We start from the raw sequence: 23,369 nt of genomic DNA on the forward strand, positions 1-23,369 counted from the left end.
CTTTCCTGCTTATGCAGGGGGTCGGACTCGATGATCTATTGAGGTCCCTTCCGACCCTAACATCTATGAATCTATGAATCTATGGATCCACTCTGAATCTCCTGACTCAGGATTCAGAATCATGCCTGTTTACCTCAGTGAAAAAATAAGTTCTACATCGGCAAAACAGACAGAGCTGTGAGTACCTTTCATTCACAAATATATTTTAAACAATTATTAGCTCAGCACCTGAAGTCATTGTGAACCTTTCTCCTAGTGTCAGCAACTGTTGGATTAAGCTCTTCATTTCAAGTGAAGGACCAATATAAACCCTCAATATACTTAGGTTTCAGAAGGTAAACTCTTAAGATAATGATATTACATGAATGCAATTGAAAACAAAATCTGGTCTTGTCAAATTATTGTTACTTGGGCTGATGTACTTTCCAGAAAAAACACAACATGACTTTTTAATTTGAATTTGAAACACTGGCATTCAAAAACACAGTTCTTAGGTTTTAGGAGAGGTTTGGGGAGGGGGTTGTTTCTTTTGCTTTTAAATTTAACAGAAAACTTTTCAAACATTTTCTACTTCAAAGTTTTAATATGGAATGTGGTGTTTCTCTAACTTATCAAAAGAGTAATACAGAAAGAGTGGAACAGTAACTAATAGTATTTAGTGGTGCATTTGCTGGACTAACTGTTCAAACAACACTTTAATTCAGCCTGCTAAAATGAAGGTGCTAATCAGTTACAATCTTACAGGAATACTACAATATTTTTTCTCACAGAACTAATATATTATGCAGCAAGTTTCTGCATTCAAATAACAATACTTAATTTTTGCATTTTAATCACATCTTATCATTTATATCCCCGCAACCTTTAGTAATTCTCACCTCTTCCTACTTTCTGAATCCACAACGAGCTGCCTTTTTTTGTGGGGTGGTGGTGGTGGGAGTTCCTCTTTGGCATGCTTAACGAGGATTTGCTCTCTGGTGGTCACCATAGTTACAGTTTCCATTACGGTTGTCTGTGTTAGTGATGTCTGAGTGGTGGTGACAGCCTGTGAAATCTATGAGAAGTATTGAAACAGAGGTCACACATTGCTTGAAAGACTTCAATAAAGACTGTTTGGAGTGGCAATAGAAAATAATGAGAAACTGATCCTGTCTGATCATGGGCTGACCTTCAGAAAAAAATAACACTGTATTGAACTCAAGCCCAAATTGTTTTATCTGACTTGTGCTATGTGAATAAGACATCTGGAGAAGTCGATATCAAAGTAAGAAGGAATCCTAAGTAGAATGTATTTATGGTGCTTCATAAATTCTGTCAAATTAAGAAAATAAATAAGAGAAAACTATAATGAAAGCCTTGCTTCATGATTAGATTAAAATACAGAGATATATAAAATGTTATAATTCATTCATTTGATATATTTATAGTTGATAAAGAGACATTTTATTTTACTGTGATGCTATATTTACTGTCAATCATTTTTATAGCTTATGATATTCTTCAAAGTATAATTAAATGTCTTACAAGTAAAATTCTTTTGTACAAAGATCAGTAAACTAATTTACAAGAAATCTTAGCCTAGAAATCATTTACTGTGATTAATCATTACTGTGATTGTATGTTTCCATAATTAAAAGCTAAGAGTAATGGGATTAGTAACTAACATTTGTATTTGCAAATGTAAATTTGCAATATTTATCAGTGGTTATTTTGCTCAGTTTGTATAAACTCTAAATGATTCAACTGCATCAGCATAGGTGCATTTGGAAATATTTCCTGCTACTTCAGCCTGAGAGATGATACAAGATATTCTCTTGCATTATTATCTCTTCAGTGAGTGCAGGAGAGCTGATTGTGTTTGTACAGCTATACAGATTACTTTATATTATGGGGACTTTATATTTTGGACCCACTTAATGCCATAATACAAGTTCCCACTTAAACAGGAAAATGTTCTTTCAGGTCATCAAAGTCAATCCACTTGAAAGAGGTCACTTCACTTCTTGTTCTGTCTGGGTATCAGGTATTAGATCATTTGCCATGGTGCTGGCTTTCCTTCAGTTACAGCTTTAGTGACCAGCTAGCTCATGCCTCAGCGAAGTAGATAGAGTGAAATATAAAGGGAAATGTTGGAGTAGCGGCCAAACTAATACGTGTGCCTGAAAACCTAGTTTTTAGGTTCATTACCTTTTCTTCTAACTTAGGAGAAGGAAACCAAGTTTTTAATCTTTAAAAGGACATGAAAATTATACAGTTATATAAAAATAATGATACTGATGGCAGAAAAATTCCTGTAGAACCCAGGAAAAGAGTAGGCATCCATCCTAACTATTGAGACATTAGTATTTTCTTCAGTGGAGCTATACCAAACCAAATGCTAACTCTTCCTTTTTCCAGCCACCTTTCTCTAGGGAATAAATAGGGGAAAAATGAAGAGCTATTTACTCTTTATGAACATAGTCTCTTGTTATTAAAAAGTATCAGTAAAACCAAACAATATTCCTACTTGCTCCTGGAAATGTCTGGGTTTGGGGGTTTGTTTCTTATTCCTGGACACAAGAAGATTCAACTTCCTGTCTAGTCTGTCATGGCTGGTAGTGGAAGAATCAAGTAGTCTTATACAAGGGACTCAACTTAGAGTTGTGACAATCAAAGACTTAAACTTCTTTCAACCTTCCCCACCATATAAATAAGTGGGTGTATTGGAGAATTATATATAACATACTATATATAGTGGATATAGAATGGAACCTTTGGAAGAAAACAAACCTGCTTTCTACAAAATATTTCCCCAGCCTGTAACCAATTATACAGAAGTAACAGATGCATCTGGTGCTTAGGAACTGGGCTTAACACAAGGCATGCATGTAATATATATTTTCCCCAGAAAGGGGGAAACTTTGTGGTCTTTATTTGAGTTATAGAATTTGGCCTCAGAACCAGTTGACCATATTGTGCAGTGGGGACTTTTTAGCTACCTTTGCATTAAATATTTTACCGGAGTGGGTGGCATATGAGCAAATGTATACGCTGAACAACCCCTTTGAAGTGGAAGACAAAAGTTTTTGATTTATTTATTAAATCACTTCTGTATATTTTTTTTAAATGCATCTCTCTCAGTTCCTAGGTTACATGTTATGGCTTTGATGTCAAATACTGTATTGTTGAGTTTATAAATAGGGACCTTCTGAATTCACGGCAGGAGTGGGCAGCTCTTTTAATCTTGCCTCCCCTCCGCCAATTGGCAGAGGGGTCTCACCGTTCACTGCTGAATGGCAGGGAGGTGAAAACTGTGGTTTTAAATATGGCAGCATTTTTATCTTCCAGATGGTCCCTCAGCCAATTGGCAGTGGGGACGGGAAATTGCACAGGGTAATCTGCAAGATTAAAGGAGCTGCCACACACTTCATTTCTGCCATGATTTCAGTAGGTTCTTAATTATAAATTGACCCTTTTCTCCCTCCAAAACACAGTAAAAAACAGTCAACTTATACATAGGAGCAATTGTACAATAATAATAATATCATTGTATGGAGGAGATAACCCTGTGCAGAACAGTTAAGGGTCATCCTCCACATTATGGTGGTAGAGTAGAAGGCTCAGCTCAAATAGGGAAGGATCACAATGGCTGGATGGTCTGCCATCCCCAAAGTCCTAGGGATCTTCCTAGTCTGTTTCAGTGGAGTTTAAGGAAGGATTAATCTTGGGGCCAGTAGTTTTCAGACCCCTGCAGACACCTCATTGCAAGGAGATAGGAAACTTATGGTCATTTTCTATGGTGACTGTAGTCTACGTGACAGGTCACCGCTGCAACTAGAGACAGAAAACAGGTCACAGATTCAACTGGCAAGAAATTATGCAGAATTACATACGTTTCAAACAAAGCCATAGGCAAACATTTTGGTGTCCAGTGCAGGTCATATACAGAACACTGTTCTACATGTCATTACATAACATTACTTACATTTGATTTGGTGCTCCCTGTGTGAGGGCAGCTGGTGCCAGCACACTGCTGGCACTGTCCTTACTACAGTACTGGTTTCAAAAGTATGGATATTTAACATTTAAACCCCATATTATTTTTTGATCACTCCTGACTGTACATTTATTATTTGCAAAGGACTAGTGGTTCTGAAAATTTCTAGCACCAAACTAAAAAAAAAGTTTGTTTAAATTTTAAATATTTAAAAGACAATGATATGTTTTTCTTCTAGAACATGAATTAGCTTAACATACGTTGCTATACTTTAAGGAAAGGTCAAATCTGAGTTGCATCTATGCATAAGAATAGTGGAAATATAATAACTTACATTCTCATTCTGCACATTCCTCAAAAATTAGCAAAATGTAGAGTTTGAACTACTAACCATGTAATATATGAAGCTTGAATTTCAGTCTCAGTTCAAATCTGGCTTTTTAAATAAAGACCTTTTTTTAAAAAAACCCTATGAAGAATGGATATTTACATTTGTTTTCTTGGTATGTAATACCATGGAATTTTAAGGTGAAGACTATGTGGTGAGCTTTGGGCAAAATTATCTTTGGTACATTTTTTAAAAATTTCTTCTCATTTTAGTATTTTCAGTACACTGAGTCCTTCAGGCCCTTTCCCTGGTTATTTGATTCTCCTATGGGATTTTGGCTCAGACTTGGGAAAAAAATGATCTTCCCAAAACAAAACCTGAACATTTGAGACTGACTTGGTTAATGTATAATCAGAAATATACAGAGATGACAATGTGCATCAGAGCAAAGAAAACAATGTTAAGCATAAAATACTTATTTTATTAGCACTTTGTAAAACTTCTATATATTTCTTTTTTTTTTTAAAAGTTGAGTTTGCTAAGCACAGGTAAAATAACCAGGTTTAATTCTGCAATATAACATTTTGCAGATAAAATAATATCTGATATCATCTTTCTGACAGGCTGTCCCCACAGTTGAAAGGGCTCTCAGTCATTGATACAGTTTGTGTACACTTTGGACCATACTCTGTCACTCTGCACACAAAATTCTTACTGAACTCTGGCAGTTGTATCTAGAAGTCAGTGGTAGGATGCGTTTCTGACACCTTGAGGCCATATCCTGTCATCTTTCATTCACAGATCAATACCAGGATAGCGCTTACAATGCTTATGGCACAGGACAAAGAAGAAAACATAGCTGCTTTCAACAAAATATTTCCCCAGCCTGTAACCAATTATACAGTAGTAGCAGCTTCAGCTGGTGGTTGGGAACTGCGCTTAGAACAAGGCATGCAGTGTAATTACCATATGTTCACAAATGTCAAATCACAATGCATAAAGTGCTGTGGGGTGTGATGATTTACATCTCAGATCAGTAAAAATATTTATGTGCTTAAACAGCAAAAACAAAGGTGAAATATTTTGTGTTTCAAAAAGACAAGTGAGCTGTTAACTTGGAGCCCATAATCTATCTAGTCACAGTGATCTGGGGAGGAGGTAAGAAATGCTGGAGACTACAGTGCAATTTAACTGAAGTTCAGGGAGAACAGCTAGATATATTTTTATACCACGACTCTCAAATAGATAAGGAGAACCTTTAAGTGAAACCTACTCACAAATACTAAATGACTTTTATATGCTTCCCTGGAGGAAAAACAGTTCTTCTCTGCATTACTCTGCCCCGCATGTAATTCAACAGGATTATATATGAAGCTTTAATTTGAATGTGTATCAGAGCCTTATGTCTAATGTCTACTAATGTAACTTTAGCTATAAATGTAGAAGGAAATTGTTCATCATTTTTATTTCATTTATTATTTTAATCGTTCATTGTTTATTTAAGGCAGCAAGCACCATACAAGAGATAGAGGGAGACGTTCATACCTGAAAAATATAATTGTTCCTGCACTATAAGCATAAATTATTGTTAAAAGGAAAACCTTGATAAACAAAAGGATATACTTTCTGCTGCATTTCAACAGGAAGAAGGTTATACAGTGCTGCCTACTGTCTCCCTTCTGTGATTACAAAATGTGATAACAACAAATGTAGATTTCTTTTGAAGTATGTGATTTTTCTTCCCTGGTTTTCTTGCTGGCTAAATATATAAATGAGTTTTACTAGAAACAGAATAGTGGATATCATCGTACCAACCACCACCTTTTTTCTGTACTGAATATAAAACGTACACTATTTACCTTGTTTGGGGAAATAAGTGACCTAACAATTTGCGCCTTCATAAACTGAAAGCTCAGAAGTTAGTCATGTAAATAGTGCGGATGCAGTTTTGAAAGTTTTGCTTAAACCGTGATGTAACAAAATTTTTTTGAATTGTTATTATACCAGTATATAATAGGGAAAAAGAAAAAAAAGTAACAGATAAAGCATTAATGAAAAGGTTACTTATTATAGTTTACCAACTAGCTTTTCAGGGAGCAACTAGGGCACTGATTTTCATTAAGTGTTTTACAGAACTTTGATAATAGTGTGATATATTGATAGCTCTTTATGGGTCTATTATCTTCTGTATGAATGGAGTATGATATCCCAGTATGCATTTTTTTTTCCTTTTTCACAGTTTAATGCCTGCTCTCTCATATTCCAATAACAAGAAGATATTACTATCCTAACATAGCTATAATAGGCTTAATGTTTCTATTAATTATGCTATATCAAGATGTTATAAAATGAAAGAGAACCAAAGAAAGTTTTAATAATGGTTATGTTGTAAAATTTCAGATATCATAATGTCAATTATAATTTTAAATGAGCAAATACATTTATGAAAGTAGTAGAATTTTAAGACATTCTAGTAGATGTATTCATTTCTCCAGTGGATGGAGGCACTTCATTTATGGTTTCATGGTTTGTTTTTTTTAAAAATCAGAGCACATATAATGTGTACAGACTAACTTCACATTATTCTGCAGAGGCTGGTTATTTTAAAGGAAGTAGTTTTCCTGCAATGCTGAGTAATAAATTATAATAAGTATACATGGAGGACCGCTTCTAGCAGATGTCAACTCTTGAGGAACAGGGGGTGTCAGTCAGATCATAGCCCAACTCTTACACAGGTATATTAGAAGTTTCTCATATATTCCAAATGCATTGGAGTCAATTCATGGCCATAAATTATTGCAAGCCTTCAAATTTTCTGAATGCAATGACTACACTTCTGGATACTGGCACTGGGAGCTTGGGACAGGGGAATGGGAGGAAGGGGATTGGGAGGGGAGACATTTTTTTCCTCCTTTGCTGTTTAATATTTAAGTCCCTGGCTACTCTCCCACTGAACTGTCACCCCGGCTGGATGGAGAGAAGAAGAGGCTGAGCGAGAAGGGTGCAGCCACCCTTCCAGCACCAGTTGCTGTTCCCGCATCCCCTATGTAAAATCCTGGAACTGTCCCTAACCATTAATATATCCTTGTTAGTCTTTAGAAAGCAGAAAATTTACTCCTGCAAGCAGAACAGTTGTTGTAGCTAAAAATAGTGTTTCTTTCCCACAAGTTTCAATATTACTATCTTATTTTCTTTGCTTTCTTAATTATCCCAATATACCTAATATATCTTAATGTACAGATCCTAACATACAGATACTTTTACCTGTTATTTAAACCTTTTCATTTTTCCTTTCACCTACCTATGTGGCTTTTTTTTTTTTTTTTTGGCTCCTGATGGTGTCCACATTAGAGGTACAGTTGGGAAGCTCCTCACCATTCTTTACACTAGGTCTAACTCACTGATGTTAACAAATTTGGGAACCCTATGTGGCCCATCTGTTTCTGACTGTATTTTCAGCGTGGTGCCATTTAGACCTGCTCAGAGCACATTTGTTGACAGTGTTCAAACCAATGGGCCATTTAAATAAGTGCATTGCTCCCAATATTGAAACTCAATAGAACAGTAGAAGCATTAGAATACCCAGGCTTCTAGTCCTGGGGCAGATATAGCTCACAAGTTGATAAGAACCCCTGTCAGTCTAAAGCTGGCAGTCTATGCTCCTATTATTGTAGACACTGGTGAAGCAACTCTGAGGCCACAACAGTGAAAAAAATATGAGACAAAGGTTTTGTGATTATCACCATATCTGCATCTCAGTTTCTGTAAGATGCAGATAATATTCCCACTTACTGATGAAAGCTTATTTCAGTGATGTACTAGACTTTATAAGTTTCCAATGTAAACTATTATAGAAGGGAAAAGGTTTCAAATTATTCTAGCCTTCACTCAGCTGAACTGTGAGGAGTTATTTCGTAGTCCTAGTTCCAGGGAACCCAAAGGATTTGCTTATTTTTATTAATGTATCTAAATATATGTGACTCATAAACATTTAATATAATAAAATATTTTGCTTCAGTAAGGTAAAAAAAATGTCAACGTAATTATTTTGACTGATTTTGTTTCCACTTTCATATATTAAATCTGAATTTCATTATAAAAATAATATGTCAGGGCTATCCAAGTGGCAGTTCATGGGTCACACATGGCCCAAGGTGGGCTAGCATGCAGTCTATAGGCTGCATGCTGGCGAGGGCCCAGGGGTCTGTGTGCCACCTGCATAGCCCACATGGTAGAGAGTAAGGGGGCTGTGTGCTGCTGGTGGGGAAGCAGGAGGCATGTGCAGCCCTGGCCACCCCAAAATTGGACAGCCCTAGTATATGTTATTAGCTTTGATTCACATATCACAATCAAAATTCAAGCAGAATTTTTAATTAAGATAAAACATCTTGATATTACTGAAATAATACAAAGAGCTTTGTTTCAAATTATTTTTTGTCATTTTCATTACTAAGGACATATTGGCTTTCTGGTCCAATTTGGTAATGGAAATAAAAATTCCAGGATTTCCCTTGAATAGGAATTGCAGTTTTCAACCAATTCTAATACATAGTAGTTTTCACATGCACTGCTAAATGGTTCCCTTTATTAGTTATGGTACTTATAAAGGCAATCCAAAAGGTTGATACATTTGTAATTAGCATTATCATTGAAGCTGTGCAAGAGAGCATATACTAAAGTGACACTATTGTCAAATATAACTAATGTTGAAGACTCAGCAGAAATGTGACCAACAGAATGAATATACAAATACAGTGTGATGAACCATGGGTTTTATTGTAATGTTTTGTGTAAACTGTGTTTATGTTTCAATAATGTTGCATGCCTTAGTTCCCCCTTGGCTAACTTTTACAAGGGGGAAGGACTTGGTTAAAAAGATAGTGAAGCAAGAGATCTGTCTCCTTGTGGGACAAGACACAATGGACCTCTAGTATAGCTTTGGTGCCATATCAACAAAAGATAGATGGCCCACACCCAGCACGATGAAGCGTCGGTCCCTGATTCAATTTGGCGGAGATTTGGCCTGATTCAGTGGTTGAATCTCTGAATCCAAATGGAGTCAGAGGACCCTTTAATCTTTCCAAATTGAATTTGAACCCTCTGAATAAATCTGGAGAGATTCGGAAAGGTTCGGTGATTCAGACATAGACACAGCTTTAAAAGTTTTCTCTACATACCTCTAGTTAGGAGGGGCTCATGAGTGCTGCAATGCTGTGGTGCATGGAGTGTCCCACAGAAGCACAGGGGCTCCCCAGTGCACTCAGCAGCAGACCCAAAAATGGCCGATCCACTTCCAGTTCCACTAGGGAGCATGCTGGGGGACCTCCCTGCGCCCCCCTGGCTTGGTGACTGGTGCCTCCTGGTCCGGGAGGGCACCTGGGGTCCCCCTGTGGCTGATTTCCGAGCTGGGTAGGGTCATGGGCGGGGGGGGGGGGGGGGGTGCTGTGCGCTCCCAGCAGACCTGGAAGTGTACCGGAAGTACTTCCAGTCCACTTCTGGGTTCACTGCTGAGCATGTGGAGGGCCCCCCTGCACTCCTGGGGAATTCTCCATATTCCCCAGCATTGCAGCGATCATGAGCCACACCTGCTACCTCAAGGTATGTAGAAAAAAATTTTAAAGCTGTGTCTATGCCCGAATTGCTGATTCTCTGAATCAGCATCAAATCTTCAGATTTGGATTTGGCTAAACTGAATCCAAATCAAATACGGCCTGCTTCACACACCCCTAATAAGCATAACAATGGAGAGGTGACTGTGAATAAGTGGGTGTTAGATGTTTGGAGGGGAGTCTGGAGTGAGTTTGGGAGTTTTGGAGTGGCTGGAAAGGGAACAGCTGAGTATCTTTGAGGATGAACTGGGCTGTGTGGAAGGGACTGAAGATAGAAGAACTGCTTAACCTTTTGGAAGGTGGCAGAGATCCTCTCAAAGGATTGGCTTTGCCCTAAAAGTGCTATTATTGAAGCACAGCTACCTGCTTGAAACTTTGTGCTGTTCTGGGTCTCCTCAACAGGAGGTAGGCTCCCTTTCTCAGGAGTAGAACTGGATGCTAGCTACTTGAGTCAGGGGTATAGAGAACCAGGGAAGGCAAGAGGCCAAAAAGCCTCAGTCCCAGAGTAGGAAGGAGATGGGCTCCTTCCGGCTCTAAAAGCCACAGCTGGGCTAGTTCTGGGAACACTTTCAGAGACCAGACAATACCACCATGATCCCATGCAAGCATCCCCCCATAGAGGGCACTCTGTGATATAAGGGAATGATAATACTGCTAAACTGGATTATTTGAAGTATTCTGGTTCATGGCTCAATAGCTCAAACCTGGAGGATGCTATTAAACATCTTTTTCAATGATACTATTAGAAAAGGGGATGGATGAAAGTGAGTTGGCAGAGGCTTAATCTAGACAAGAAGGAAATTATGTTGACAGGTTAAGGAAAACAACCACAGAATTTGAGGAAAAAATATTATATTATCTTTGTTTATTGAGGGTGTCTAACATTTATCATTTGATTCTATAATTCTGAAATTTTCTAACCTCAGTTTCTTTTCAATAACCACAGAGTAGAAGAAACTAAGATATGTTTGCAGGGTCCTTTCCCCCCCATTCTCTTATACTAATCTGTTTCAGGATAAAAGCTTGCAGGTTTTTCTCTCTGATATGGAATTTGCTACTGTGATTCATGTCTTTATTGACAGCTACAATGGGTTCTACACAGGGATACACATTAAATCATTTGGAAATTACAGTGCAGAATCTGACAGTCTGTTTAATAAGTGATTTATCTTGCTATAAACACATAATGTTAATGTGCCATTATCTGCACTGGCTGTTTCTTAGTTTCCATGTGGATTTACAGGTATTGTCTTTAAGTTTGTAAAGCCTTAATAGCTTGTAACTTCCATACTTCTCTCCCTTTCTGTTACTACAATAGATAGAAATCAGAAGGATGCTTCTATTTAGCTTCCTCATTTTAACAGGTAGTGGCTGGGGTAGCTCCATGTCATTTGGAACTGCCTCCCCAGCTTTGTTCTGCTTTAAATGTAACCCTTCTGCCATTCCATTCACTTGGTAAAGCCAACAATTTGCTAAAGGCCTTAGATTGAAGATGGAATTGTCTGTGAAAACAGGAGATTTTAGTGGCAACTTTGCTATCACTGCTGACTTTCATTAACATGGGATAGAAGTGGTGGCTATTCATTTTTTAGCAAAGAGTCCTTTCTTCTTTTAATTAGTGTAGTTTAGCTACTTTAATTAAAATAAAAACAAAATTATGATTATGTAAACCCTAGTAATGAGTATAGCCAGCTAATGCCTTCAGCCATCATTTAAGACAGTGCTTTTTCTAGTGAGGAAGCTACAAAGCACAAAATAGAGGGAGTGCCCAAATTGTATGGAATAAAAACAAACCAAAAACTCAAAAAATATATACCATATGGGTTATATGAAATTGAACACACTGTAGACACATTGTAAAAAATATTGCTTATAAATAACCTATAAAGGAGAAACAGCCTCATTAAAAGTGAAGTGGAAAATAATGTTCTGAATAGTTAAATTACAGTGGTTAATTTCTATAAGAAAATAAGCCATTATTAAAGTAACCATAGAGTGAAAATATGACAAACAGCATTAAAACTACTTCAGGCATATGACTGGCAAAAGGGTTAAGTCATAATCTGACAGAATCATGGTTATGACAAACCTGCTTAGAACTGCTCTCCATCTTCTGCACAAGGTTATCCCAACGCTGGGCAAAATTTTCCAGCCAACCTTCCAGCTTTTGAGCTACTGCTTTATTTTTTATAGCTGCAAGCAGTTCCTGGCTGAGTGAGTTCAGTTTATTCAAGGTTTGTCTCTTCATTTCTAGATCTCCTTTCAGGATCTGTTAAACAAGAGAAATCTTTTAAAAAAGGTTTAAAGATAAAGAGAAAAAGAAAAGAATGTGTAAATGAAAATGCTAAGGATATTTTATATAAATTCATAGCCTTTAATAGTTTTGTTATTGTAAAAGTTGCTAGAAAGAGTATACAGTGGAATACATGATTTGTACTTTACAGTGAAATAAGATATGCCAGGTGGTATAATTCCAGACATGGTGGAATTATACCTCAGGTAGTGATAACAATCCATAAACTAGAAGTTTTATAACTTTATCAACCATAAAACTGTTTCAATATTAAACAATATAAAATTAGTTTTTAGAATTTTGATAATGTTTTACTAAAATGCATGTCAAATACTGGGCATCTAATATGGCTTGGAACCTGAATTTCAGTTCCATGGAAAAAAATTAGGTTTTAGAATTTTTTTTCCCTCATCACAGATCCTGATAGGGAAGAACATGGTGCCAGGAATTCCCTGGGTCCTGCACTGCCCTGTGCCTTCATGTAGAGGCACAGTTCAGTGCAGATGCTGGCATGGGGTGGCACAGAGTAGCATGAGAGCTGGGGAATCCCCAGTGCCCTGTGCCTCCATGCTGGGACCTATGTTGACCTGTGTTTCATGGAAACATACATATATATACACATTATATATACACATATATACATATGCATATGCATTCAGAAGTTAAATGCCACAGTAGTAGTTGAAACAACAACCAACACTCTCTAGAAATCTGGAAGCCCAACCTCATTGTCACCCTAAGTGACCTGTCAAGGAACCAGAAAGACCTGGGAGTTTCAGCTCTTTGGGAACGTGCCAAACATACTAAGGAATTACTGAAAGCCTGGAAGGAGCCTTTCCAATGAAGTTACATGAAACCTGGAATCTACGGGTAGAAACAGACATCATCAAACTGAAACAGATCAGCTATAGTGGGATATGCTCTACCACAGCTGATCCACTGTATTGAGCCACACACACTGCATTGAGAAGGGGGCCAATGCAGGACAAGGGGAAATATATTCCCCTTTCCCAGGGACCCCCCTGGTCCCTTGCTGCCCCACGGTGGGTCCTGCACTAACCTGTTTCCTCACAAAGAGTCATGGGATAGAGTAGGTGCCCAGTATGGTGTTGCGCAGGAATTAGGAAATCCCCCATGCTCTGTGCCTCCATGCAGGGACCCGCACTGACTCATGTCACAGAGTGAAGCACAGGCTAGCACAGGTCCCAGCAAGGAGGCATGGGGTGCCAAAGATTTCCCAAAGCTCAAGCCACCTGTGTTGGGATCCAGGCTGACTCATGCCACCACCTGAAGCATGGGTCAGCATGGGTCCTGGAAGGGAGGCACATGGTGATGCAGGAGTCAAGGAATTCCCAGGGCCGTGTGTCCCCCTACTGGGACCTGCATCACATTGTGCTGACCTGAAGTATGAGTCAGCCCAGATCCTGGTAGGAATGAATGGGGTGCCAGAAATTCCTTGGCTCCAGCACTGCCCTGTGCCTCCTTGCTGGGACCCAAGCTTATCTATGGCTTCATGTAGAGGCACAGGTCAGAGCAGATGCTGCCATGGGGTGGTATGGAGAAGCACAGGAGCTGAGGAATCCCCAGTGCCCTGTGCCTCCATGCTGGGACCTATGCTGACCTGAGTTTCACTTCGAGACATGGGTCATCATGGGTTCCAGAATGGAGGCACAGGGTGTCAGGCATTACCCAGCTCCTGCACCATTCCCTGCCAGTCCCTCCCCCCTGCACTGATTCATGCTTCTGCATGGGGCACAGGTCAGCGCAGGTCTCAGCATGCAGGTGTGGTGGGCTTGCCAGTAACAGCCCAGCTTGCTGGCTCGGAAGGACTCGAAGCGATTGGTGAGGCACTTTCATCAATCAGGAGAAGGCAGGAGAAAGGCTTGCCCCACCCCTTCTTTGGGGTGAGGCGAAGAGCCGGATCTGGTTGAGGACTACACTCCCCTTCTTCCTGATTGGTCCATTTAAAATCTGGGGGCGGAGCCTCCAGAGGGGATAAAAGAGCATTGTGCCTAGCACATGGTTGGCTGCATCAAGGGATGGTGAAGAGGACGGGAGAAGAAGAGCTGGCCAGGGGGCCAAAGCTGTTGCCCTGAAGAGCCTGAAGACTCCTCGCTGGATGGGGAGCGACAAGCAGCCACGTCCTCCAGACCCACCATGAAGGAGTGTGGCGAGTGGTGCACAGGCCGGTGCATGCTGGGTCCAGGAGTGGACTGAGATCCTGGGAGTGGCTCGAGGTGGCTCGGGTCGCCAACCCCTGGCACGAAGCCAGGCAGTAGTGCACGGCTAGTGCACAGAGTGGTCCAAATGGGACAAAGGCCCTGGGAGCCTCTTGAGGTGCCTTGGGACTTCAACCCCTGGCATAAGACCAGGCACTTGGTGCAAAAGCGTTGCACACAGGGTCCGGGAGTGGATCAAGATCTCAGAGCCGTACAAAGTGGCTCGGGTCTCCAACCCTGACCAAAAGGCAGAGCCCTTGGTGCACACGATGGTGCACAGGGCCCTAAGTGGACCAGCAGCCCAGAGAGAGCCTGAGGCAGCTGGGGCCTCGATGAGGCAGTGACTCACCCGGGGAGACGAGAACCCCCCGAGCACCCAGAGTCAGTTACAGCATTAGATTGTAGTTTAATCGAATTTAAGATTGTATGATCATTATTGAAACCCTTATACTGGATTTTTTATATTACTTACCTATATTCTAAGTGGTGGCAAAGGATTGTAGATATATCTTGTATGTAGTTCTATGTTTAGTGTATTGATATATATCTATTCCTTCCTATGATTTATTGTATTCATAAATTTGTATATAGTTAAGTTCACAGAGTGTCCTGGCTCGGCTCTATAGAGGAAGGAGGGAAACTGCATGCAGCCAGCAGTTTTACCCCACAACTCACCTGCCCTGCTAACCTTTCCCTTCAACTGGCGAGGGGAGTACATAACCAGGTACTACCTTGGTTACACAGGCACGGGGTCATACAGTTCCTGGCATGGAAGCATGGGGCACCCAGGATTCCTCCAGTCTCATGTCTCCATACTGGGACCAGCATAGGTTTTTTCTGCTTGTGAAGGTGGGAGAAGCCCTTGGGGTCCCTCTAGCCCTGGAACCTCTAGCCCCTGGAGTATCTGCCTGGGCTGGTGGGAGAATGTGAGCAGCTCTGAGCTGCTCACACTCTACCACCACAGACAAAAAACATATTAGCTGCAAAGCAGCACAATTTATTAATACCTTTTGTCATGCCACTAATATGGCACAGCAAAGGATAACGATGTCTATCTGATTGGTATTTGTGCCTCTATCAAAATTATTATGGGGGCACAAATAAAATGTCAGGAGATGTCTATTTCTACCCTAAGTTTTGAGGTCACTTAGGAGACCAGCAAGATCTGACTTCCAAGATGGGAACCTGGAAAGCCCTGGGATTCCCAAATTTCAACTTCATCAGCAAGACAGTTACACTAGGGATAGGAAGTTTCTGTTCCCCAACTACTGAAAAAAAACAGAAAGCCATTATATTTCTGACCAATGCTATATCACTGCTGAAATCTGCCTATTAAATACTCATTCACTCTTTTTAACTCACCAGAGCCAAATTCTGATAACTTTACTTGGTTGTATAGTATACTGATAATTCTCTTGATTTCAAAGGCTTTAGTTACGGAATCAGATATTATTCAGCAGAAACATCTGAGTATGACCCTGAATATTTTTTTCACAACTTTATCAGTGTTCAAAAGAAATAATCTACAATACAAATCTTGATAGAAATACTTTCCAGGTTATTTATATGACAATCAAAATATTGTAGGTACAGCCAGATGTGCTAAAAATTAGGAAGAATCTACAGGAGGATGTAGAACAATGTGACAAGACATAGGGAAGAGGCTACACAGCCTTTTTGGGGATGATTCTGCCTGACTTTTCCCTACTAGCATGCAGAAGCAGCAGGAGCTTGTGAATGTAGGTATGCACTTGCAAAGTTAATGACAAATGGTATTGTAGAAAGATGACTGGGGAATTCTGATTCATTAGTGTTTTACTTACAATCTGTGTAAATGACTAAAGATGACACATGTGATGAATCAGGCCCCCAAGATTCTGTTGAGCCCCATTAATGAAGGGACTACTGGAATGCAGAAGATGATATACCCAGTACACTTAGTCAAGCTATGGTCTGGGGTGACTCAGCATTCTAGATATTATGATATCCACATAGTTCAAATTATTATTTGTTGCTCAGTCTATGACTAAATCTATCAGGGAATTTTCTGTTTTCAGCCTTGTTTAATTTAAAAACTGACAGTGAGCTAAAGTAGCAATAGACAACTTAAATATGCTTAAGTTTTTAATTTATCAAGAACTGACCTAAACACTAACAAAATGATAGGAAGTGCAACTGACCACTTTGCAAGACAATCTTGAATTTTTTTTTGCACAGATTCAATTTTTTTTTCATTCCAATGTGCATTCATTTGATTCATCCCTAGTTTTCCTAACTGCAAAATTTTAACTCTATTGGACACACAAGAAAATATCTTTATCAACAAAAACTCCAAAGTACTTACACCTGCAGGGATGAGAAAAAAAGATGAAAAAGCATGAGATATATAATATTGCACAATTTACATGCACACACACACACACACACACACACACACACACATATACACATACCGGATACAGATGAGTCATTGGCAACATACAAATCATTTTCAGGAATTTATTTAGAATATGGCTGTAGTTTGATGACAGTAGATTAGAATAGAAAGCTCCTTCATTTCTATCTAACCTTTGTAAAATGGTCTCCTCTCTCCCATTAGTAATACACATCTCCTACCTAGTTATTTCTTTTAAGTGTTTTTCTCTCTCAGATCCAATTGCAATTAACCTTTGCTCATCCTAATCGTATCATAAGGGACGTCTGCTGTAAAACGTAATTTTAATTGTTTTGGTATTAAGAGAATGAATCGGGCAAGGAAACCATTATTTTTGATTTACTGAGTGTTTATACAGTCTGATTATATCAGTCTCACTGCTTACTGACATACCAGTTAGGCAGAACCCTCTTTTTAACAACTTCAGATGCATTTTAGTCACCATTTTAATCCACAAATTATAAATGAGAAAACTGATGCATAAAAGAATAAATGACTCAGTGAGGAAGATCTTTTGAGTGCTAGAAACAGAACCAAGGTCTTTTGGGTGCTAGTTTAATGCTCTGTCCACTTGATCATCATACCATTTGTATCCACTGTGGTGTATTCTATATTTTTCTTTAACCATGCTACAAATGAAAAGCCATTATACCACTGAGCTGGTGTGGCAGTGACAGTCAACAACTGTTAGGAAAAAAAATAAAATAAAAATAGCCACATCGGTGAGCATAGACAACAAGACAATTACTTTAATTATGATTTTTGTGTCAAAAAATACTTTTAGAGATGTGACAAGCATTGAGTAATATTAGAAATAATCTAACACAAATCCACCAGTAATCAGAGTGCAAAGTAGCAAATATCTAAGCAGCTTTTCTTACATAGCCTAACTAGGTCCCCAAAGAGATTTAATGGCAAATGAAAAACTTTTATATGTTAATACATAATGAATCTTGTGAAATAAAATTTGTGGGCCTTTCTCCTGGCACAAAAAGAGAATTGTGCAGACATTCAAGAGGTTTCTTGTAAAAGAGAACTGGGTTCCTGCCTGAAGAAAAGAGCCCCTATCCAATTCATGGCTCTGGTTCCACTGGGAAACATGTGGGGGGTGGGAAGCAGCTGTGCTGCGGCTGCCCAGGCTTGGGCAGCCTTGCAGCTGTGTGAGACCCCATGGGATCAGGAATTGGGATCAGGAAGGTCTTTAAAGCCTGGTCCCCAGCTGCTACTTGCTATGTGGGATTATAACTGAGCAGGGATTCTAAAATAAATAGCATATAGCAAAAATGCTAAGATCTAGTTTTAACCACAAAAATGGGAGGGCCCCCACCCAGTTGATGCCTCTGCTTTCAAAATGGTTTAAGTCATCCCCAAATTATTTGTGAAGTTAATATGAATTCACTGCATAGTTTTGGTTAGGAAAACATTGGACTAGATTTGCAAATGTAGAGAAAAAGGAAGACCAGGTTTTGCCATCCTCTTTTACCCAAAAGCCCACACTGTAACACACTGGTCTAAGGTATGAGAGATCCAGGTTCTAAATCCCTTTCTGTCTGATGGGATATAAAGCAACACTCCAGGAGTGTACCCTGAACACAGTGCTTACAATGTATTCTTGTAACCCAACTGAAAAATCAGCTATTCACACATACCTATATAATTCATTGTTTTGTTTGCCTATTTGTTACAGACAGATGATTCTACCCTCTTATATGACCCCATTTGAGGGCACAATGAATATTTGCTTTGTCAGTAATGGTGATTTTTTTAGGTATGTTTTAGTTATGCTTTTTAGTGTGTTTTGCCTGCTGTGAGTAGATATTTTTTATAAGTTTAAGGACTGTAGTATAAATCTGATGCATCTTCAGTGGCCTGCAGTTCAGGCACTGCCATACCTCGCAGCTTTTAAACCAATCTGCAACATAAACAAAGAGTGAAGCTCTCTTTACTTATCTTTAGACAGTCCCTCCTAGCGGGTCCTTTCTCTCAGGGCCTATAGACTCTCTCACCTCTGAAGTCCATGAGCTTGCATTCACCAGTTCCTGTGAAGCTCCTGCTCCCCAGGGCATGCCAAGTCAAAGCCAAACCAAAATTGAAGCTCCGGCCCCCAGGCCTGGCTTGCATGAATCTCTGCTCCTACCTTTCCTGGCCAAATTACCTGAGGTTCCCTTAACAGGGTCCAGCAGCTTCCTATTAGTCTGCTGTGACTCTTTGTTGCAGTCCTGTTTCTTTCAATGAAGTGCTCAAGGTTTGACTCCTGCAGCTTGCCAATTTAACCCTTTGGTGACTATAACGCCCTCCATCCTGCTGCCTGATGGCACTCTCCTGCAGGACTTAGGTAGCACCTCTCAGCAATCTGAAGGCTGACCCCACTTTTCCCAGAGCTCTGGGCCTGGCAGTGGCCCCTCCACAGTCTGAAGTCTGGCTTATGTCCTCTGTGAGGCCCTCTGGAAGGTATCATGTCCCTCTCTGGGCTTCCCCCTGCTAGTAATAGAGTAGGGGCTCTATTTTACGTTCACACACAGAATCCATACAATGGTTCCAGTGAAAGGAAAAGCCTTTACTTAGTAAAACTACTGAGCCGAACCCAGCTTGCTCTGTTAGTGGAACAGGAATTCACATGAAACACATGGGTTGTTGGAAAATTAATTTAAATAGAACTATTTTGCTTCAAAGGAAAAGTTTGGACATGATCCTAAGATCAGCTTTAGTCACAGTGATAATTTTCCTACTAGAAACAATGCCTTCTGGAGTCCTTATTGTCTTTCACTTTAGCATTACAGACTACAAGTATATATCAAGCCATGGGAAATTACTGTGGTCAGAAGAAAAAGCAAGGATTAGCAAAGTGCAACCCCAGCTACTTAAGGTTACACTGACAGATGGTCACAGTTTTGGGTCTCAAATTGTGACATATTTTAAAGAGCATTAAATTCCTAGTCACTGCCTGAATCAGCAGGGACATTAGCCATCAATTCTAGACCAGCTGCCAGATATCTGTTAATTAGTTTACACAATCAAATGGCAAGTTTTTTTTTTAATTTAATATCTGTTCATTTTGTTTACAGTGAAGTTGACATATATTGAATACTAAGTGCATGAGAAAATTATGGAAATAACTTACTGTGATAATAGCAGAAGATATTCAAAGAGCTAAGACTACCCAGTTTTCTTTACACATTATAGGAGAGAGAGACACCAAAAACTGTCATTCATATAATTTCATACAACTAAGTGACCTCATTGTATTATCTATGCAGAGAGATAAAACTCAGCAGTAACCTGTGGCTTGAAAAATTCTTTAGTTTGTAAGGTCTAATAGACACACATTGCCAATTAACAGCTTTTTCTTTCTGTCAAAATAAATAATAGCAGATGCTTTTTAACAGCAGATTGTATGCACAATTATTTAAATCAATGGATGTTGTTCACTTACTCATCAGAAATACGGAGGTGTCAATTTATTCCTTCATCTTACTATATGAAGGAATTTTGATTTGAAAAATTACTGCATGTACCTCACTCTAAATTCCTTTCTTATTTTGAACTATTTTAAATTAAAATTGATCACTGTTTTCCATGTTCTTTTCATAAAGCACCAGAAGTCACTGAACAGGCAAAATGAAGTGATTCCCCTCCCAGAGTTCTTGTGGAAAATGCTTTGGAGGGCTCAGAGTGAACACCTTTTGCTGCACAGTGTTTCATAGTTGGACACAATAGGACAAAGAAGAACATGAGACAACACTGGTGAGGGCTCACCTGGGATATTATGTCCGGTTTTGGGCCCCCACACTTCAAGCTAGATATGGACAGTTTGGAACAAGTCCAGCACAGAGCAAATAAAAATGATCAAGGGACTGGGGAGCAGAACTTATGGAGAAAGACTGAAAGAACTAGGGGTCATCTAGCCTAGGGAAGAGAAGACTGAGGGGGAAGTTGATAACAATCTTCGAATACCCAAAGGGTGATTACAGAAAGAATACAAATGGGCTTTTTTCTGTGGAAGTTGGGGATAGGACTAGAAGCGATGGGCTTGAGCTGCAGCAAAGGAAATTTAGGCTGGAATTAATGAGGAACACTCTGATGCTGAGGGTGGCTAAGCACTGGAATAGGCTACCAAGAGAAATTGTGGAATTTCCATCTTTGGAAGTTTTCAAGAGCAGGTTAGACAGACACTTGGCTGGGATGGTTTAATCAGGGATGATCCTGCCTTAATCAGGGATGGTCTACGGGGCCGGACTAGATGACCTTATGAGGTGCCTTCCAGAACCTCCTTTCCTATGATCTTCTATTCCTATAACATCTAAATGTCCTTTTCATCCAGGGGAACATAACAGTCTGGAGCTAGCAGCGGGTCCTGGAGAGTGCTCTCTGATTGGTTCCAAATAACATCGTTTCATTTTATTGGGTAAGTAGTAGTCCCCAGGTTAGCTACTATGGTTTTGTTACACTTCGTTGGTAACATAGCACACTGTGCCTGAGAAGAAGAAATGGAGGTGAGGAGAAGGGAGAAAGCATAGGGAGGACATAGGGACAGTCAAGCTTTTTTTTTAAAGGTGCTTGGATGCTGGCTGTTTACCAATTTATTGTTGGGAACTATGGTGATGCAGTAAAGACACTTTCGTTTGAGATGGAGCTATCTGCTAGGCTTTTGGGACATCAGTACTCGGGCCCACATACCCCAACTCCCTTCTCAGGTGCTAAGCAAGGAAATTGCTTTCTGAAGTAGGGGTGTTATGAATATCCAGAAACCAGGGACAAGATGAGCCAGGGTCATGAAGCCAGAGGCTTTTCACTTAGAAGTCATACCAGAGCTGGCTGAAGCAGGTCCTAGAAAAGAGAGATCAGACAGGGCAGAGAGTCCCGAGGCACAGCTACCTGAAAAATCTGTAATACCATAATAATAAAAACCAGATAAAAATCACATGCTATAGGCCCGGCCATGGTTAATGGACTGTTACCTACAAAGGTTTATAACACTAAGCAGTGTAAGCCCATACTATAGATGGTGAACTGTAAGCTCTTGATTTTCTGAAAAGAACAATAGATGGCTAAAGGGATATACTGTTAAGATAAATTTATTCAGGTGTTGAGCACCACAATCAGAACCAGAAAGAATTCATTATTTTGTATTAAATTTGAGGTTATAATGGTGTGCCAAAAATATGAATATATACACACATTGAAAGCATCTTTGACCTTGTAATCTTAACTAACATCACTCTTATAATTCTTTCCATACAGATTTTTGTATCTAATATACAATAATGTATAACTAAATGCATCTAAAATACAAAAATAAAACACATGCACGCTTCAATTCAGTAAAGAAATGAGCACAATAATAGCTCCAGGTTCCAAATGATTCCATGTTCCCAAGGTACCATTCATCCCACAAAATGTTTTTACTGTTTGAGGGTCAGATGAAACCAGGTATGCAATCAGATTTATGAACAGAAAAGCAGAACATAAAACATGAAACAACATAAATGAAAAATGCTTACAGCCAGCGTGCGCAGATTGGTCAGCATTTCATTCTGATCTTTGAAGCCAGTGGTGTGAACACTGTTCACGGCATCCTCTTTCTCAGTAAGCCATGCATCAAAAAGGCACTGAAAAAAATGGAGAAGTAAGAGAGCGATTTTTGTAAGGTCATTCTTACTATAGTATATTTTAATGATCTGAAGATTTCTAACTGCTAAGACTATTCACCTGCTCTTCAGCAAAGAGTTGCCATTTCCGAAGAATATCTTGCAAAAGAACCCAGCGATCCTCTGTCCATCTACAAATGGCTGCCCACCGGTCTCCCAAATGCTAAAGAGAAAAAAATCCACAAAGCACATAGTGAATGTCTGATATTTTTGAATGAGGCTCATAATATTTTCACGACACTGAAAATTTTGATGAAAACACTTTGATAGCCCTCCTACTCATCTTTTCGATCACATTCAAGGCCATTAAATGCTGAAGTGGATGTCATTATTGTGTGAAATAGGACTGCAGTGGAAAGGATCTGTGAAGCAACAAAACCAAGAAAAGGGAAGCAATTTTAACAGTAGTGCATGGATATTTCTCTCCATTAAGGCTTGGGTACTATGCACCAAAAAGAAAAAAAAAACCAAAAAGCTAATATGGTTCCTAAACTTTATGGTGCCAAAAAACATAACAATTTGAGATGTAATTAGGGTTGTCCAAAGTCTTGATTATGGTGCTAAAGTTTCACATGCAATAGATTATCCCACATACACTAGATTGTTCCTATACTGACAATCCTACAAAACAGGATTGTCAGCAGAGCAGAGGATTGGTTTTCAACAGCTTTTCAATTACAAATATTGAAGAAAATTCTCCAAAGCACTAATTAATCTTTTTTTCCATTCCCTACTAAATATCTGCATACTTGTACACAAGGGTCATTACAGATTCTTGTATAATTCATATTTGAAAAGGCATAGAAAGTGACTATGTTCCTCTTCACATTTTTTATTTTAAACTTTCTCTCTCTCTCAGACT

General features: G+C 39.3%; 1 protein-coding gene across 6 annotated transcripts in view; it reads right to left on the reverse strand.

Annotated features, from left to right (window-relative positions):
• The window catches only part of DMD (dystrophin), a 1,961,037-nt gene that overhangs the window by 1,244,504 nt on the left and 693,164 nt on the right, over positions 1-23,369 (reverse strand). For all 6 annotated transcript variants that reach the window (XM_025200207.1, XM_014518487.2, XM_025200208.1 and 3 more), the window contains 4 exons: positions 22,569-22,670; positions 22,361-22,468; positions 12,003-12,182; positions 879-1,054 (listed from right to left, as the gene is read on the reverse strand). In XM_025200207.1, the coding sequence (XP_025055992.1) occupies positions 879-1,054; positions 12,003-12,182; positions 22,361-22,468; positions 22,569-22,670 (566 nt within the window). The remainder of the gene's footprint in view (positions 1-878; positions 1,055-12,002; positions 12,183-22,360; positions 22,469-22,568; positions 22,671-23,369) is intronic.

This window comes from Alligator sinensis, unplaced genomic scaffold, assembly GCF_000455745.1.
Source record: "Alligator sinensis unplaced genomic scaffold, ASM45574v1 scaffold746_1, whole genome shotgun sequence".
Taxonomy (NCBI): Eukaryota; Metazoa; Chordata; order Crocodylia; family Alligatoridae; genus Alligator; species Alligator sinensis.